A 20458-nucleotide genomic window follows, 5' to 3' on the forward strand; every position below is an offset into this window, starting at 1 on the left:
GAAAAAAAAGTAATTTGAGTTTTGTTAATGGAGAATGGAGCCCCCTCACTAGAGAGGAAGAAGAAGTTGGCAAAAATAAAAATAGGTTATTTTTATAGGATGGACCATAATGAGAAAATGTCTCTTTTTATTGAACGGAAGAATATATAGTGATAAGATAAAAGAGAATACCAAAATAAGATCTGGCTCAGGAAAAACAAAAATATGCCAAGAAAACCGTAAATGATCAATTTTAATGAAGTTAAGAAGGAAGTTTCAGAAACACATCCCAAAAATACTGCGTTGATAAATGAGGAAGTTGAAGAACATCCATACATGGACAAGCAATGTGTTCAAATCCATAAGATTCACACGTATATATGCTACTTAACACCAAATACCAAAAAATGAACTCTGAAATGGAATATGACAATAGTGATGAATAAAACGTAAAACAAAAGAAAAAGAATAGGACAACCAAACCATTTTTCAAGTGCCAGCCTCAAATATACAGAGAAGCCGGGCCTGAAGATGACTCGTTGAGCTCGACTCTTGTCCTTTGACACTCAATGTACAAACAATCTTGCAGGGTCTAGCTCAATATTTGAATGGGAAAGAGTTGAGTGTTAATTTCCAAATAATTTAAAATCAATTCATAGTTGAAGCTGCAACCAAACATACATTACCTTTTTTCAGGCACCACTACCAGAATAGGAAACTATTAATGGCTGTGTGGAATCTCTTGTTGATGGCGTTGTGTAATACCAGAACAAACACAATTGTATTGTTGCCAAAACAGTTCCAATCCCATTGGGGACCTGAAACATACGCGAAGAACAATATCGAATCTTACAGACTCGCAACGAATAGAATAAAATATCATTTCATTAAACCAGCTATGCCATCAAGAATAAGAAGAGATCTTACGTATATAAATGGATCGAAATTGAATAATCCGTATAAGAGAAACGATGTGCTCATCAAGAACGTGCAGAGGGACAGATGAAACGGCATGAATTCAACGCTTTTTGTTCTGATCACCAAATTCTGCCAAAAAAACCCATCAAGAAACTAGGCTCTGCTACAAATAAGTATCATTCAAGGAAGATTGAAGGCTTCACGTACGATTATAAACAACGGTGAAGCAAACATAGATACGAGGGCAGCACAGCTTAGAAAGCCAACGGTCAGATGGCGGACTTCAAAGTCGCTCATGAGCAAGCTTCCCACTGCAATAGCTGCAAACACTACGAAAACTGACAAAAGCAGCCCTAACATCCTCATCTGCAGGGAAATTCACATAACATGTTAAAAATTCGATAACCTATTGGCTGAAAACACGAAGACTGTCAAAGCGATAACCTTTCTATTCTTTTCAGCATGTACTATGAAGATAGCGATGTACACTAGCTGGAAAACTCCGCCAACTGAATTGACCGTTGTGACAAGCAAGTTGTCAGTCGAGATCATTGGCAAACCATACCAAGCAGTGATCAAGCAGTTCAAGAGAGCATAGATGTAAGGCAGCCCCGAGAACTGCTCTGTTGACTCGTTCCTAATAATTCTCCTAAACGTAGGCCTGCAGAAAATGATTGAAACAACCATAAACAAACTTGGCATTGCTGATTAAAAGTTGTCCTTCCGACATAGTTTCAAGCAAAACAATTCGAGTAAAACGGATGTCAGGAGCGGAAAAAACTCACACGGGAGATACAAATAGTCCAAAAGCAAAGATATTCCCTGCAGCACAGTCGAAGCAATTCATGAGAGTTCGGACCAAGTTTAGCAGAAGGGGACTACAAGTCTCAATCTTTTCCTTACCTCTATTGTTTCCTATCTTAGGTTCTTAAATAGAATTTGATCTTAGTTTGGATATTCTTATGCTTTAAAGCAAGTAGGCTGTATAAGGAGCTAGTGCTATCACTTTCTTTATCATTCATTCCCTTCCCTAAGCTATCAACCAAAAACAAAATGCTACAATTTGCATAAGAAAATGCAACAAAATATCAAACTTTATATTTTTCTCTGAAACACATCTTGTGTAGCATTGCATTAAAACAAACAATGTAGGAGTTGTTCGGTTTGCAAGATTGTATCTCGGGATTAAATATGTAGTGTTTGTGTTTCATGCTATTGAATCCCAAAACTTAATCCAAGATGGATAATCATGTCATAATTAGTCATAGCCAACCCCCTCCAACTAAAATAATCTCACAACTTAATCCTAGATTATATCTCCTAGATTATATCTTGCCAGTACTATTTTATCCAGGAAACCGAACACCACTGTACTTGTCTAGATTAACGAATCAAACCCCATACTTGGCATTCACCATAACCTAATTCTTGATAATTCAGATATAGAATTAAAGATATTTCCTCCCTAATTATAAGAAATTTGGTATTTACCAAAGACGGTTTAAACTTTACCATGTTTAAACTTTAATGGTAAATAACTACGTAAACTCATTCAATCTTTTTTAATAAAGGGATATTGGCACTAATATCATGAAACTTTTAAAAAGTTAGGGTTCTTCCCATGAATTTTTAATTTGGCATATAATATCACGAACTTTACCCGAGTTTGTTATTTTCCACCAACGAAATTTTTTTGGCTATATTAATGAATTGAAAAACAATTTTGGAGGGTGTGCTTCAAACAAAATTATCCTCAAAGATTGACTTGAAGATCTCGAATTTGTTGTCGATAAATTAAGAAAAAAAAATCTGTATCATGATATTACTTTCCGGAATTTTTTCTTTGGTAGAAAATAACATATTCGAATAAAGTTTGTAATATTATTTGCCAAGATAAAAGTTTGTGGAAAAAATCTAACTTTTTAAAAATTCCATGATATTAGGGAGTAATATCTCTTTAATAAAAGATTGAATATAAAAAACAACCATAGAAACGAACAGAAAGGAAAAACCCATGAACAACAAAGTAAAATTGAAAGCAAAATACAAACTTTAAGGAGTAGGAGTTATAATACCTGCAATTCCAGCTGCATCTTTGTAGGCTTGAATCGAACCCAGATAATCCATCTAGGTTTTTTAGTATCTGCTCAAGAACAAATGGTAGTCAATTTCATCAATAACTCAAAAGGCACCATATATATTGTGGACCATTCAAATCAAAGTCTCTCTCAAAATATATTCTCTTTTCTCTTTCTACTTGTTGTAAGTTGTCTATCTGTTTCCAGCCAAGCAGAAATTATGGAGCAAAATCAACCAGAAATGTTAAACCCTCACACATTTAAAAGGTGGAAGGATCACAGGTTTAGTATACTTGAGTTTTGTCAGCTGCTCACACATAATCTATTGGGATCGGAGATTCGGAGTTCTCCATTAATATAAGTGGAATGATTAAGAGCACGTTTTATTTATTTGTCTTTTCTTCCAGCTCTATAATTTTGTGACCACAATTAATTGTTTGGACCACAATTAATCATCATTTTGCCAAATCAACCAAAATCTCAATTTGATCCTTAACATATTGCGTTTTTTTTATTTTGGTTCAAAACATTATCATTTGAATTATTCGGTCCCTCACATTTGAAATCGGATCACATTTGGTCCATTTTGGACGGTTCCGTCAAATTTTTGACGGCTTTAATTACCGAGTCACAAATCCGTCACTAATCCATCACTAACTGGGAGAAATTGATCCGTCACTAATCCGTCACTACTTACACATGCATAAAATTAGTATTTGTAAAGTATATAAATATAAGTATTTACTTTATTAGACTTTATAATTAAATGAAAGTGTATGTAATTGTGTACTTATAGAAAAAAGAACCAAATTTTATTAGGCTACATATAGAAACATGTAAATACGTGTCCGTCGATTTTCAACAATAAAATGTAGTGCAGAAGTACTACTTTTTAGTACCACTTAATATTCTATATTTTAGTTAGTTAATTATATTACTATTTAGTTATCATTATTCTAATAATAGTACTTTCATACCTCAATTTCCTCCTAATTTATGTAACTTGCACGTAAATGACTAAAATGATAATTAGTGACGGATTAGTGATGGATCAGTTTCTCCCAGTTAGTGACGGCTTTGTGACCCGGTAAGTAAAACCGTCAAAAATTTGACGGAGCCGTCCAAAATAGACCAAATGTGATCCGATTTCAAATGTGAGGGACCGAATAATTCAAAAGATAATGTTTTGGACAAAAAAAAAACGCAATATGTTAAGTACCAAATTGAGACTTTAGTCTATAAACAACTAGTATGCCCTATAACAATAGGCTGAAATTCTTTTTTATTCTGTGTCATAAAAATATTTGATATTAAAACTTTAATTTATTATTGATGGCTGTTATTATCTATTACACTATTTCAATTATTTTTTCTTATTCTCTTTTACTTTACCAATTTCATAGTAAAACTTGTGTTTTCCAAATAATTTTCCACTTTACCAATTTCATAATAAAACTTGTGTTTCCCAAATAATTTATTTCTATAGAACGGATGAAGTATTATAACTTGATAAAAAACCAATTTGTTGGAGAAATAATTATTATTGTTAATAGTTTTTTATATATGTTCTTCATTTAATAAAGATTAATATAAGGTCGTCTGATAATAAATTTGGATGGTATTTGCTCACGCAAGGATCACAAACAACATTTCTTAATACACCTCTTAATCATTAAAAGATAGAGACATGGACACCAGTATGAACCTTGGAAATTTCATGGGTCATCTTGTGCAAATTCATACTCCATTCATTCCGCGTTAACAGGGATGTTTCATTTTTTTTCACCAGTTTTAAAAAAAATAATAATAAATGATTAAAATGGAGAAAAAGTAAAGTGAGAGAAAATAATGTAGAAAAGACCTTACATTATTCTCTCTCTTACCTTACTTTTTCTCCACTCTAACTATTTATTATCTATATATATATATAAGGCGAATTTTGACATTCTTTTAAAATATTTATAAGTTTTGTCCTTATTTTGGAATCTTAATAAGTTATAGGATCAATTTAAATATTTATGAAATAACTAATTCCTTCCAATGGTCATTACATGCGGAATCGTATAGTTATCACCATATTATATTTATGTATATTTACGTTACATTCATTGTCAGTTATTTTGGCAATTACTTTGATGATTATTAGTCTCACTCAATTTTAGGAGTTACTTGGTTGACTCACATTATTCAAATTAGTGATTGGACAAAATATAATTGTTCCTTATTATTTTGTAAGTGCCACATTAATGATTCATTTTCAATACTTTATATCTATAAATATGTATCATTTGCAAGATTCTATTTCACTAATTCATCGTCTCCCTTACTCCATCACAAATTTTCAGCAAAAGTAAAATTTGTTCACATCATGGAATTCACATTCCTTAACAATCTATAGCCTAACAATACTTCGTCAGTGATTCGAGTGCGGTGCACGCATGTTTATGTTCATTAAACGTGGACAAACCAATGTAATATTCTTGGAATGTGTGTTTCACGATCGGATGGTATGCGTGTCGATGCTTAGCTTATTACTAATTTTTAGTTATTTATCGAAAACTAAAATCATTCATTCTTTATTTTTCATGCATGGAACAATGATTCAAGGCACGGTTCCAAGGAATTTACATAATACTTTCAACTTTTTGTCTATAAATATGTATCATTTGCTAGCTTATAATTCATTCCTCATTGTCTTGTCCCATTGCATAACAGTTTCTCTGTAAAAAGAAGATTTTTTCTCAGTATGGTTATTACTCTTTACCTATAATAGTACATTTATATGAGATTAATTTGTTTCAACGATGTTAGTTCAGATTTAAGTTTTTTCTTAATGTTAGTTTGTTTTATTTTTATTAGTTTTGCTTTAATTTTTCAGTCCAGGCTATAATAGTTCTTTTTTTTACAAATATAGAAATCACATAAGCTTCTAACTATCTATAATATTTTGAAGCTACAACATTACACATTTGTCACCAACTTCGTCACTCCATAGTTTTCATGTAAAGAAAACACCTAAAGCAACAAAATGACGAAAGGAAGCAAAGAAGACAAAGATCATAAACTATCACATTTGTTTTCGCACATATGCATAAATCATTAATTTAGAGATTAAGGAGGAAAATAAGGTTGAGGAAGAGCCATCGGGATATTGGAGTTTGTGCTTTATTTTTTATTTATTTTCTTTATTTTTCTATTCTTATTATTGTACAATTAAGATTGCTCACATATAAGTTTTTTAATGTCTTACAAACTATTGTTTTATTATTCTAATGTTTATATATGTGTGTTTTTTATTTGTTTTGTACATCTGATAAGGCTCATTTCATGCATCGGTTTAGGGGTAAAATGTACGCTACTTGATCGGTTTTATCGTGCAAAACAAGTGTTAAATGTGCAGGAATGCCGCTTGACCAAGGCAACAAGGCCAAACTGATCAAGCTAGTACAATAGGCGAAAAGGCCAGATATCGGGGGAAGTTGATCAAGGGGAGTAACCAAGCAGTTAAGGAGGGGACCACTGGATTTCAGAAGAAGGACACGCAAGGCTATGAGCTGGATGGTGTGCAACATTCTGTTATCAAGGACAACGTTCTAGAAGGGGACACGTGCTGATATATGAGACGCAAGGACGGAGCTGAGTCACGAATTTGTTACTGAAAAGCGCCGTCGTTCTAGAAGAAGAGCACGTAGCAATCAATGAGTCGCTCACTCTCAGCATGAGCAAATATTTCCTGCCGAGATCGTTATCCAGCTGGAGGTCATGCCGAGCCTATATATAGAGGATGTGCCACTACACGAAAAATATCCGATCCTTTACTTTCCGTCTTAGTTTAGTTTAGTTCTCTAGCTTAGTTCAGTTCTCTAGAATAGCTTAGCTTAGCTTAGATAAAGTAATGCTTAGTTAGAAAGGGCGATCGAAGGAGCGCTGCAGAATACTTGATATCTGTCGGCGTTTTCTTAAGTTTCGCGCCGAGGATCTCCTCGGTTTTACTTGCTTTCGTATTTTCCGAAGTGTTAGCTTAGTTTTGATTTCACGCTGTACTGTTCTGAGTTTAGTTTTAATCGAAGTTGTTTCGTTTTCATCATGGTGTTTACTGCTTACATAGTTAAATTTTCATTTCTGTCTGAAATTCACTTGACCCAGTAGTTAAATTTCCCTTGAGCAAGTAGATAGTTACTTTTCTGTCTAGTTAAAATCAGTAGTTAAAAACTCCCAAAGTTAAAGCGTGGACAGCCAACCCCCCTGTTCACTACTCACACACTCGATACACTAGCTTCTCTGTGGGATCGACCTCGAACTTGCCGCTTTACTGTTAAAGTAGTGCAAAATTGGGAGTATAAATTACTTTGGTAGGAATCGAGTGAGAGCGAGATTGCATTGATCAAGTGGCAATGACATTTGCTAACTGATCCAACCGGTTCTGTTATCTTCCATATAACTTGATCCATTCACGCAACCTCCCGTTCGAGGCCTTCCAACATCATTTTATCTTTTTATGACGATGTTATTGTCCTCATTATACTTTTTAGTTGTATATTTAATATCTTATATTAATTTACTATTAATAGTATTTTAGTATTGAAGTATATGTTGTACCGATAAGTGTCGTAATTAACAAATATTTTTATGTTGTTTAATTTAAAATTTATTTAATTATATATATAATTATTTAACATATTATTACAATATAGTACTACATTTTTTATTTTTTAATCTTAAATAATGATGTTATTTTTAGTTTATTTAATTTATTCATAAAATATAATTAATAGAACAAAAATATTATGTGTCGCGCATAACGAGTGGGCTAACACAAGTTATTTTTAAAAAACGAGTGCAAAAAATGAAATGTTCTAAAGTTGACCATTGTACCGAACACGGGGAAGAAGATGGGTAAAAGCTCGTATAGATTTGTTGGAGTGTATCTCTTGTAGTTATTTTCTGAGTTCTCCTATCGTTGTGGACTGACCAAGTCGGAGTGTCAATTTGATCCAGCTGGCCGAAGTATGCCTTTACCTGCAACTGTCTGTGAACGGATCCAGTTAAAATTCAACTGATCAACTTGACTTAATCCAACTTCACTTGTGCGCAAACGGAGGAACTCAGGGCTTTCAAAACCTTAACCCACAATACTATTAATTAGTAAAGGGAAGTAATGGTCGAATCTCACAGAGACGATGTGTTCTACATTTGTTGAGGACAAGTTGGAAATGGCTGCTGCCACGCATCACAGTGGGTTAAGTTAAACTACTTGACTAGATAAACTGAGAGACTAAACTAATTAAACTGATCCATTTGCTAAAACTCGACTGAACTTGTAAACTCTACTTGATCAACCTATTTGAACTGAAATCCAAGCCCCCTAGCTCAAGTGGTTGAGAAGGGTGGCAAGGATATGGCACCATCCTGGAGGTCTTGAGTTCGACTCCTGGATGGCGCGACTTTGGGATTAATTTCCCTGTGGGCCTGTTCAAGGTTGTTTCCTTGGGGCTTGGCAAGCTTTCGAGCCTGGACTCGTCTGAGGGTGGCGGGTAGTCTACCGGGGCTGAACTTGTCGGAGGGAGTGCAGTCTACGAGCTAACATTGGCTAGTTCACGCCCGAACCCGTCAGAGGGAAGCTAAAGTATTCGAGCCACGAGGGGCTGTGGCGGGCTAGTTCGCTTGCCGAATGTATCTCGAACTCCTATGTATGAAAAAAAAACCTATCTGAACTGAAGAACTCATACTGTGATTTCCTGAAATAGCCAAACAAAGTAAAAGTGAGTGAGTGTCAGTTCCCTTCAAAATGTACGATAAAGTAAACTTTTCCAACAACTTCACCTTCCTCATAGAATTAGAACAAAACAATGCATAATCAGATCTCAAACATTTCCTTGCTAACGAACGACTCTCAACTTAACATAATAGATTTACAATATTAAATCTACGCTAAGAGACAGACTAAGATTACGTAAATAAACTAACTGAGCCATAATCATGCATAAATAACGAAGACGATTTTCAGATCTACAACTACAAAACTTAATCGCATGCGAACATACTTTCATTCATCGTAAACACGTTCAGATCTGCTTCACCACCCTTAAATAAACTAGATCTAAGCATCCTAACATCTTCCATCTAGAATTACTCAACAATCAAACAGAGAATTGTAAACGGCAACTCAGATTTAACAAATAGCACCACACAACTCAGATTTAACAAATAGCACCACAACAAAACTACTTAACCAAAATATGCTCAAAGATCAGAAACACAATTAAACCAACGAGATCATGCATAGAGAAACAAACATTTCAAGAAAAATTGACTTCATAACTTCAAGTGCTTCCAAAGATAACCAAGTCGATAAACAACAAAACAAAATAGAAAAGAAGTAGAAAGATTGTATCTTCGCCCCTTCTCGGAACGGTGTTACGCAACTTCAAACTTCGAAACAAAACCACTACCCAACCACAACTAAAACCCAGAACCTAAGTGTGTGCGACGGAAATAAAAAAAAGTGAAATATAGTGAGCTCCAATTTCAGCCCTAGAAGAGAGCTGAATTTCTAAGTGTGTATCTCCATGTGAGTATATCCCCCTACTTGCGCTTGGCTTGATATTTATAGAGATGCGTAGGGTTCTGATCCCTAGGATACCATCCTCTCGAAAAGTCCTTCCCGCCCTTGGCTTTTCGGGGTCTTTAAGTTATGCTCAATCCTCTGTACGGGTGCTCCTACTGCCTCCATTTGATCTGATTATGGCGGACTTTACACACACCTGGCACACATTTGCACGTTAGCTTACAGAAATGAGTGTAGTTTTATCATAAAACAAATGCATGAAACGAGCCTCATCAAACTGCTCACACATAAATCATACTTGTCCTCAAGTATGAAAGAAAAGAAAAAGAAAAGAGGCGAGTATCAATGCATGGTTCTTATTCAAGGATACTGTAAAACAGAAACTTATCAAATAAAAGTTTTTGGGAAGAGAAATATAGGTACCCACATAGGGGTGGCACGGTACGGTATACCGCACTTAAAATGTCATACCGCATACCGTACCGCAAATTGCGGTATGAGAAAATATCATACCTATACCTTACCGAATTTTTCGGTATACCTCATTGCGGTATACTGCAAAATTCGGTATGATTATTTTCGATACCGTTTCCATACCGTCTATGCGGTATACCATACCGTATTGCGGTATACCATACTTTTACATTATACCAAAATAAGGTATGGCATATCGAGTACGGTATACCAAAATAAGGTATGACATACCGTAATACTTGTGTTTCATACCCAAAAAAATTCTATTATAGCCAAATATTTAAAATAAAATTTCACTTATTTAAATAATTTCCAAAAGATTAAAACTACAACATAGTCAAATCTATACAGTGGACTTGATTTGCATCTTTGCATATGTATGTTTGGGGTTGTAGGCGGTTGAACTAAAATATGAAAGTATGGTTAGGGATTTTAACATATTAACTATTTTTATATAAATTTTAAATACAACATATATATCAAAATTTTGGCAAATATTGTAAATGCGGTATATTGCGGTATAGGAAAATCTATACCTTTACCGCACCGATAGATATCGGTACGATATCATACTATACCGCAACTTGCGGTATATCTCAAATTTGGTATTTTCAGTACGATAAGTGCGGTATTTCGGTATTACGGTATATTTTGCTAGCCCTATACCGGCAACATATTATCACATAAAAATTAAAGAAGTCGTCCCCACAAGCTTAAGGTCAATCCAATTGTCTATAGTCTCAGATTCCTTTCCCTCCCCCCTTTTACCTAATCAGCTTGTCCGTTTGTCAAGATAGCTTCCATCTTTCCAACTGTTGGATTCGCTCAGTCACTCAATCCTCACTAGAATTGTTAGGACTATTCTCTCATTCATTTTTCCATGCCATTGATGCTTGAGTTCTATTGACTGAAGCAAGTTCCTTAAGGTCTTTCTTAAGGTTGTAATGGGGCCAGAGTTGTAGCGTATATAGGTGAGGGTCCTATGGTTCTAAGTTCAAAGTTTAGATAGAATTATGAAGGACATGTGAACTTAGGGACAAAACTAGAGCAACCTCCCTGTGTACAACTCAAAAATTCCTAAACCTGGAGATTTCATTGGTCATTTTGGCCTTATTTATCTAACTCTTTCCATAGGGCCAGGTTACATTATTTCATGCCCTATCGATTTTTTTTCTTATACTCTCTTTTCTTCCTTTTCCTCTTTTTTTTAGACTATACATATATTTATATTTCTTCTTTTTTTTCTCTGCCGGCTTGGCTATAACTCTTTCTTTACTATTTCATCTACCCCCTTTGGTTAGTTGTTGCATTCCATCCACTTACTCACAGGACATTGAGGCTCATGGTTTCAAAAGAATGATGAATTTAAGTGTAGGCTCAAAATAGGGTTACTAGGGGGTGCCCTTACAATGAGGCAGATTCATATGGTTCGAAAGAATTAGGCTCAACTGGTTATTCTTATTGCATTTAGTCCTCACTAGCCTACGTCATTTCCCTCTCAGCATCAAGTGGCAGCCATTACTTTTTTTTCCTGTATAGTAGAAAGTGTTCTACTCTGGCTTCCAACTCACATTTTAGAGGACTTCACAGTTGGATTAGATTAAAGCATTTCTATCATTCTTACATCCTCCAAACTGACCTTGGTTTATTTAAAGAGAAAATCTCACAAATCGACATGTATCCTCTCTTCAATCACTCTTACTAAGGGAATCTTGCCTTTATTTTTCTCAAACCAGCTCATATCTAAAACAACTAGCATATGACTCCTAACTGACTCAAACTCACATATGTTGACACTAACTACAATAACTGTTCCCCCATCCCACTTCTTTTCAGCTTGCCCTCAAGCGAACATGATGAAGTGGAAAACAGGGTTGTTAGTGTCAAAATAGGAAAATAAAACTTCTCACACTTAGACCAAGCAATGGGCTAAGTAAGAGAAGGCAAAACAAAACATATATATAAACACAAACATATCAAACATGTAGACAGACAAACTTCTCACACTTAGACCAAGCAGTGGGCTAAGTGGGAGAAAAACAACCAGAAAACCAAAACTATACAAAACATGCTATATAAAGGAAACTTCTTACTCTTAGACCATGCAATGGGCTAAGTGGGAGCAGAACACATTTAAACAAACACTAGTAGGTATTCAGGCAACCAGAAACATGTTCAAAGTAAAACATGTTGAAGACCAAAACATGAAATTAAAATTACTTGGTTTCGTATGGGGATTTAGTTATTCTGCTGGCTCCCAAGGGAGCCAGACCACCGAGTTAGCTGCTTGGTGCTCGCCAGCTTGACTCTCTTGGCATCCGATGGTGTAGGCTCCGTGGTCTCCACAGCGGGTGGTTGGTTGGTGGCGGTGGTGGTATCTTTTCTTTTCCTCGGCATTCTAACAAGGGTGATGTCTGGGGTGGCTTCCTTCGGCTTGCTTCCCTTTGAGGTAGAGGCGAAGGAAAGTAGCTGTTGGGCAATCTGGGTATTCTGTTTTGCCTAATTGACCATCCTATCCATAAATGAGAGAGCCGCAGTCATCTTCTTTGTTTGGAGCTCCAAGAGCTTCCCTTGCACTTCATTAGCTTCGCCCAGTTTGCGAAGCAAGTCCTCCATCATTTTATGCCATTTTTCTTCAGTGGCAGTGATAAGGCTAATTTCATGCATAGGTCTAGGGCTTTAATTCGTGAAATTTCTGGGTCTAACACGCGTTTTAAGCCAGGTGTGTGAAGATATTCGCCAGGTCCAACAAAGAAGGGAGAGAGTTGCGTGGACATAGGAAGAAGGCGAAAGAGTGGACATTATGCGGAAAATTGCTCGACGGAGGAAGCCTCAGAGTTGAAGGGTAGAATAGAGATTTCTACGAAGACTCTAGAAGGTTATGTCCGCGTCTATAAAAGAGAGAAACATGCACGCTGGAGGGATCTTCTCGGTTGGAGACCTCGCCAACAGCTTGTAGCTTAGTTCACTTTTCTTCACAGACTTGGGTTCTTTCGTGGGAAATTCAGGGCATGCTTGGGGTTCACTTCTAGCTTACACACTTTTCGATCTGGTGGTAACACCGTCCTACTTGAGGGCGAAGAAATAATTTATTTTCTGTTTACGTTTCTGCTGAATTCGCCGAGCTTCGCTATACGAGGCTCGGACCTCTTTGATTTCTGGGTATTCTCTGTGTTTATGCAAGTTTCGTTTTAGTTTATGCCGACTGTGTTGATCTTTGTTTGTCGATTATGTTTACTTAAATTCTGAGTTGGATTGTTGGAGTTGGTTGTTTTTTAGATTATCGCAGGTTTGTGGTTGGATCTGGGAGAATGGAGTTTGTTTGTGGATGAATCGGGTTCTTAACTTGTTGATGTCGTAGGGTTGTCTGTGATTGTTGGGATCTGGAGTTGATTTGAGTAGATCTGTGAGAATCGGAGCTACGGAGTTGATTGTGCTGGGTGTTGAGTTCGGATGTCTTGGATCCGGAGTGGATTAAGCATTCGACGTGAATCTGAGTCGTGTTGGTTTAATTTTATGCCTAGCTTGCGTGTTTTCGTTTCATTTCGTTCAGTTTATGTAGATCTGATGTACTTCCGATTCGTAGCGAGTTTCCGGCGTCCCGATTTCTATATTCTGTTCGAATCTAGGAGTATGCTCTGTTTTCTTCATTTACGTTTCTGAGTGGGATAGGAAATTGCATGAGTTTGTTAGTTGCAGCTTTTACCGTACTTACCTTATTTGAATGTCCTGGTCCCCACTTTTTAATTCTTCCTGCCTAGTCATATTTAGTTAATCATTTACACGGTCTAGCGAGCTATTGTTTCTTTCGGTGTGATGTCTGATTTTACAAGTATTCTGTTTCTTAGGTCTAGCATTTAAATTCCGTGCCTAGGTCTAGTGGTAGTTGTTATAAACCTCAACCCTTTGCGTGGCAGCAGCCGCTTGTTTCCAGAGTCTCTAAACACTACTCACGAATCCATCTTCGTGGGATCGACCCCACTTCCCTATACTAATTTAATAGTAATTTGGGTTGAGGGATTAATTTTTGAAGGAGAGTCGAGCGTGTCCAACGACAACAACACTCTGTGTTCTTTGGGTTCCTGGACCTAGTGATCCAGTGGATTTAAGAAGCGCGGTGTCTTGACCGAGCACTTGTATTAGTGTTCCCTGTAAGCACACGAAACACACACGATCCGATTTAGCTCTTCCTCACTTCAAATGGCACCGTTGCCGGGGATGAATGGCGTGCTTAGTGTTAGTGTTCAGAGTCTGTGGTGTAAATAGTTTTGATTTGTTTTCTTTCTCTTTTGTTTGTAGTTTATGAGCAGAGGCTCAGGATCTACCTACTGGAGCAACTCGTATGGGAGGAAGTACGGCCAGTTTACTCGACAGGTTAAGGATACAGCCTCTACTGTGACCACCGGATCAGGGTTCACCACAGGAGATCCGTTCCCGAGTGAATCAACCAGCGACGAATCTTGGACGTCGTCAGGACGCGAAGATCCAGAATCCCCACCTGAATCAGAAACGGAGTCAGAAACAGGGGAAGCAGAGGAAATAATCATGGCGCAGGTAGTAGATCCAGATCCAGAGACCGGTTCTCTCACTGCCCATTTAGATGGAGAACCAGCTCAAGCTATAGTGATGAATCCACGCCAGAGGACTATTGAGATCAAGACAAACGTGCTCTGCATCTTGCCGACGTTCTCTAGGCGTAGAAATGAGTGTCCGTATGAGTTCTTAAATGAATTCAGCAAGTTGTGTGGTATTCAGAAGAGGCCGAATGATGCAACAGAAGAGGATTATCGCCTACGTGCGATTCCGTTTACCTTAAGGGGGAAGCTAACACGTGGTTATTAAGGTTACCCCCGGATTCTATTCGCACATGGAGGGATTTCAAATTGGAATTCCTAGATTATTTCTTCCCATCCAACAAGACGAATGCACTGAAGAAAGAAATATTAGAGTGTAAGCAGGATTACGACGAATCCTTGAGTCAGTATTGGTCGAGATTTAAGGGGTTGTTGGATGCATGCCCAAACCACCGAATGATAGAGGCAGAGACCTACTCTCTGTTTTACGAAGGAGCGACTCCTGAGTCAAAGGATTTAATGAATTCCTCGAGTGGGGGGAATTTCACAAGAAAGAGGGGAAGTGAAGCAAGGGAAATTCTGGGAAAATTGATCGACGCTAAGAAGTCGTACGATAACCCTAGGAATGCTGTGAGAAGAGGGTCGGTGCATGCCGTAAGAGAGCAAGAAGACGATAAAGTGGAGGCAAGGATTGATAGGCTCGAGAAGGCTCTTTTGAACGCGATTGAGAAAACGAATCCACTGACTTCACAAGGGAAGGAGAAATCTCCGGCTCCAGGAGATAGTCAAATTCAGCAATATTACGGGACCCAGGAAGGAGATTATCAGTACCAGGTCAATGCAATGGGTAGTTGGAATCCCTATGGGAGCTGGAATCCAGGAAGACAGAGAGATGCACCTTGGCGGAATCATCTGAATTTTAGGTGAACTGACAATGAGCAGAATCAGCCAGCACCACAACAAAGTCAGCAGTTTGCACCTCAACCCGAAAGGCAAGGTAACTGGTCAGGAAGGAATCAAGAGGGGCAGGGCAGCTGGATCAATCGGAACCAAGGAGACCACTTAAGCTGGGGGAACAGAAATCAAAATAATCAAGGGAACTCTTATGTGCCACCGCACCAAAGGAATTTTCAGAATAATTACCAGGGCCAAGGAAATCAATACAACAACTCTTCAGGCGGTCAAGGGAACGCTCGTCAGAATCAAGCGAGTGGACCGACGCTGAGTATAGGGCCAGGGCCCAGTCAACCACAAAAGTCACCAAAGAGTATCGATGATATGGTGCACGACCTCGTCAGTTCTCAGCAACACATGCAAAGCAACCTGCAATCGAACAATGACGTAGTGCATAAGCTTCAAGATGCTCAACTGGAGCAAAAGACAGCCATGGATATGCTGGCTAAACAATTGTCCCAGATAGCCACTGCTTTGAGTGATATGAGAGGAAATGAGGGAAAGATTCACGCCTCAGTAAGGCCACCAGATAGGGCGAATATAAGTCAGGTTACCTTGAGATCCGGGAAGGCATATGATGGGCCAGTGGTGAGAACGAAGGAAGCGATAAGCCCCAAGGAAGGTAAGGAAGAAGATACTATTCCTAGGTCTGGGGACTTGGAAGGAGAAAGTCCTTTGGTCAAGGATGACCTTAAGATAAGAGATTTGGAGAAACCCTTGCCTAAGTCAACTGAGCCATTCTTCCTCGATCCAGAGCCAGTATTTGAGAACAAGACAGAGAGGGAGGAGACTGGAGAATTCTCAGCTGACAGTTCTACAGGAGCAGGAAAAAGATTGAAGCCTTTCCCGAGCCGGGGGAAGCCAAGAAGAAGAAAGAAGAGCCGGTGGATTTCATGGACATTTTTGGGAAACTAGACATTAATCTACCATTCCTGCAGGCCTTGAAATTGCTGGTGTTTAGCAAGTTCATCAAGGAATTTTTAGCTGGAAAGGCTAGACCCAGTGGGAAAATTTTGATAGGCGAGAATGTCTCGGCAGTGATTCAAAAGCGGAGGATGCCTTCAAAATGCAATGATCCAGGTATGTTTACCTTACCCATCTCTATTGGTGACGTGAAAATCGAGCATGCTATGTGTGATTTAGGTGCGTCGATAAATGTGTTACCGCTATCTGTATACAAGAGGTTAGTAGGGGTAGGCATGGTGGACACGAAAGTTGTGATCCAATTGGCAGACATGTCATGCATTTGTCCTGAAGGTGTGCTTGAGAATGTGATAGTAAAGGTACATGATTTCTTGTACCCAGCTGATTTCCATGTGATAAGGATGAGTGATAATGAGTCTGCAGAGTCTGGCGGAGTACTTCTAGGGAGACCTTTTCTACGGACTGCTAAAACTATCATTGATGTTTTTGACGGTACTATTTGCCTTGATTACAATGGAGAGAAATATACATTCAGCATAGATGAGGCAATGAAAAGACCTCTTGACGTTGAAAATTTGTATGCTATAGATGTTATTAACCCCTTGGTCCAGGAATATCTTGAGACAGAGTTAATGCAGGAACAGATCGAGAATTCTGAGATGGGTCATACCATTGATAGAGAAGTAGCCAGTTGGTGTCAAACAATGAACACAAATGAGTTATCAGATGAGGAACTAGCGGAAGCAATTCTGGAATTCTGTACATGTCCGGAGCTAGTTAGGTCAAGGAAGACACCTTATGTGGCGAGCATGAACAGTTCTGCTGAGTCTAAGAAAGGAATGACAACAGAAAAAAATCCCTTGCCCCAGGAACAAGATATCCCCAAGAAAGAATTGAAAACACTTCCACCGGGGCTCAAGTATGCTTATCTGGAGGAGAACGAAAACTTCCCGGTGATTATTAACAGCAGCTTGACCGAGGGACAAGAAGAGGAACTGCTGAATGTAATTAGGAGAAACAAGAAAGCCATTGGGTGGACGCTCTCTGACTTGGTTGGAATCAGTCCAGATATGTGTATGCATCACATTCGTTTAGAAGAAGGAGCAAAGGCCTGTAGGGACCCGCAACGCAAGTTGAATCCGAACATGAGGGAAGAAGTGCTGAAGGAAGTATTGAAGTTGCTATCCCTAGGAATCATATATTCCATACCAGACAGTGAATGGGTTAGTCCCGTACATATGGTACCAAAGAAGTCAGGAATACAGGTAGTTAAGAACGATAAAAATGAGTTGGTCCCCACTCGACTTGTTACTGGGTGGAGGATGTGTATTGACTACTGGAAGCTGAACGAGACTACTAAGAAGGATCACTTCCCGCTACCTTTCATTGATCAGATGTTGGAGAGGCTGGCAGGTAAGCAATATTTCTGTTTCCTGGACGGATATAGTGGATATTTTCAAATCTATGTGGATCCCGAGGATCAAGAGAAGACAACTTTCACGTGTCCCTTTGGAATGTACGCTTATAGGAGGATGCCGTTTGGTCTCTGCAATGCGCCAGGGACTTTCCAGCGGTGTATGATGAGCATTTTCTCGGATCTCCTAGAGGATTGCATCGAGATTTTTATGGACGACTTCACTGTGTACGGGAATTCATTTGACTCGTGTTTGGCGAGTTTGGATATAGTGCTGAGGAGGTGCCAGGAAAAGCATTTGGTTTTGAATTTCGAGAAATGCCACTTTATGGTCCCTGAAGGAATTGTCCTAGGGCATGTGGTATCGGAAAGAGGCATACAGGTAGATCAAGCAAAAATCGATGTCATCTCGAAACTGCTTTACCGGACGAATCAGAAAGAGGTAAGATGATTCCTAGGGCATGCAGGATTTTATAGGAGGTTTATAAAGGATTTCGCAAAGATTGCTCAACCACTCACTCACTTATTGCATAACGATGTGGAGTTTGAGTTCGATGAGGAGTTCAAAAGGGCTTTTCAGTTGTTGAAAGATAGACTAGTATCTGCCCCCATTATTAGAGCGCCCAACTGGAATCTACCCCTTTGAAATTATGTGTGACGCAAGTGACTATGCCGTGGGAGCAGTGCTAGGTAAAAGAATTGATGGAAAAAGCTATGTGATCTTTTATGCATCCAAAACACTGAATCAAGCTCAGAAGAATTATGACACCACCGAAAAAGAAATGCTGGCGGTGGTATACTCATTTGAGAAGTTTCGCCCGTATTTGCTGGGGTCGAAGGTGATCGTTTTCACGGACCATGCAGCTATTAAGTACTTGCTGGCAAAGAAGGAGTCTAAACCCAGATTAATCCGTTGGGTATTACTTTTACAAGAATTCGATTGGGAAGTTAAGGATAAGAAAGGAACTGAGAACAAGGTGGCTGACCACCTAAGTCGTATCTTTCAAGGAGAGACCGAGGAAGCAATTCCATATGCATTCCCCGAGGAGCATTTGTATTATCTGGAAGAACTCCCTAGACCCATCAATTGGGAAAAGCTCATGGCATTAATAGGTCCAGGGGATGCCGAGAAAGGGAAATGTCAGACAAACACTGAGCCATGGTTCGCTGACCTGGCTAATTACTTAGTCACTGGAGAGGTACCCAGTTCCCAAGAAATCTCCCGGGCCCAGAAGATGAAATTGAAGAGTGAGGCCAAGTACTATTTCTGGGATGACCCGTATTTGTGGCGAATGGGAGCCGACCAAGTTATCCGGAGGTGTATCCCAGAGTGGGAACAGAGGGATGTGCTGAACCATTGCCATGCCCTAGCGTGTGGAGGTCACTTTGGACCTAGGAAGACCGCAAGGAAGGTGTTGGACAGTGGGTTTTACTGGCCCACGTTGAATAAGAATGCTTTTGAATTCTGTCAGAACTGTGTGAGGTGTCAACAGACCGGGGGAATCTCCAGGAGGGACGAAATGCCACAAGTTCCAATAATTGTATGTGAGATCTTCGATGGCTGGGGGATGGACTTCATGGGTCCATTTCCGTCTTCATACGGAAACACCTACATACTTGTGGTAGTATATTATGTTTCGAAGTGGATAGAGGCAAAAGCAACAACATCGTGTGAAGCTAAAGAGGTAGCGAAGTTCCTTAGAGCTAACATTTTCAACAGGTACGGAGTACCTAGAGCTATAATATCTGACAATGGGACGCATTTCCGCAACCGGACTATTGAAGCTCTAATGAGAAAGTACGGAGTTCACCATCGCCTCTCCACACCATATCATCCTCAGTCCAACGGCCAACCGGAAATATCAAATAGAGAAATCAAAGCGATCCTGGAAAAAACGGTGAATCCGTCGAGGAAAGACTGGAGCAAGAGAATTGATGATGCATTATGGGCATATAGAACAGCATATAAAACGCCCATTGGAATGTCTCCTTACAGGTTAGTATTTGGCAAGATGTGTCACCTACCGGTGGAAATTGAGCACAGGGCGTACTGGGCGGTCAAGGAGATTAATATGAGTCCTCGAGCTTGTGAGGGAGAGAGGAAACTGCAACTCCAAGAGTTGGAAAAGACCAAATTGTGGCATGATAAAAATCTCCGGACCAAGGAACTGCAAGTTGGGCAGAAGGTTCTCCTGTTCCAGTCCCGGCTCAAGTTAATGCCCGACAAGTTAATGTCCAAATGGATTGGGCCATACACTGTTGTGAGTCTGCGTGCAAATGGAGCAGTAGAAATCCAGGGAAGTTCTTCAAACTCTACTCCTTTCCTTGTCAATGGTCATCGTCTGAAGGTGTTTAGGGATGCCTCGGAGATGTGTGTAGTGGACGAAGTGCCGCTACACGCGCTTCTTGATATCCGCAAACGGGTCTAGGAAGGAAGTGTTCTTGAAGATTTCCTGGGTCGAGTGACTGAAAAGTTTTTATACCCTGACCCGGGGAATCTTGAGAACACTCGTAAGAAATTTTGTAAATATTTAATCGCTTTTCGTAAATCTAGAAAAACCCAAACCAAACAAAA

At 38.9% G+C, this 20458-nt stretch overlaps 1 protein-coding gene across 2 annotated transcripts; it reads right to left on the bottom strand.

Moving 5' to 3' along the window:
• Nucleotides 1-266: 266 nt before the first annotated feature.
• On the bottom strand, nucleotides 267-3331 carry LOC121783188 (bidirectional sugar transporter SWEET2-like). 2 transcript variants are annotated; one of them, XM_042181180.1, is made up of 7 exons: nucleotides 2973-3331; nucleotides 1683-1719; nucleotides 1342-1558; nucleotides 1105-1263; nucleotides 907-1026; nucleotides 666-797; nucleotides 267-571 (listed from the first exon to the last, which is right to left on the bottom strand). In XM_042181180.1, the coding sequence occupies exons 1-6, from the start codon at nucleotides 3022-3024 to the stop codon at nucleotides 672-674; spliced, it is 711 nt and encodes a 236-aa protein (XP_042037114.1). In that variant the 5' UTR covers nucleotides 3025-3331; the 3' UTR covers nucleotides 267-571; nucleotides 666-671. The 2 variants fall into 2 exon arrangements, with proteins under 2 accessions (XP_042037114.1, XP_042037113.1); XM_042181179.1 differs by having other exon boundaries at nucleotides 267-797.
• Nucleotides 3332-20458: the final 17127 nt, after the last annotated feature.

This window comes from Salvia splendens, chromosome 21 (assembly GCF_004379255.2).
Source record: "Salvia splendens isolate huo1 chromosome 21, SspV2, whole genome shotgun sequence".
NCBI classification, from domain to species: Eukaryota; Viridiplantae; Streptophyta; class Magnoliopsida; order Lamiales; family Lamiaceae; genus Salvia; species Salvia splendens.

Bases quoted from the DNA above. Each gene is read 5' to 3' on its own strand.
- LOC121783188 (XM_042181180.1), bottom strand. From the start codon at position 3,024: ATGGATTATCTGGGTTCGATTCAAGCCTACAAAGATGCAGCTGGAATT. The intron at 1,720-2,972 runs GTATTATAACTC...ACTGTGCTGCAG, and splicing joins AGATGCAGCTGGAATTGCAG to GGAATATCTTTGCTTTTGGA. The intron at 1,264-1,341 runs GTTATCGCTTTG...ATTTCCCTGCAG, and splicing joins ATGCTGAAAAGAATAGAAAG to ATGAGGATGTTAGGGCTGCT.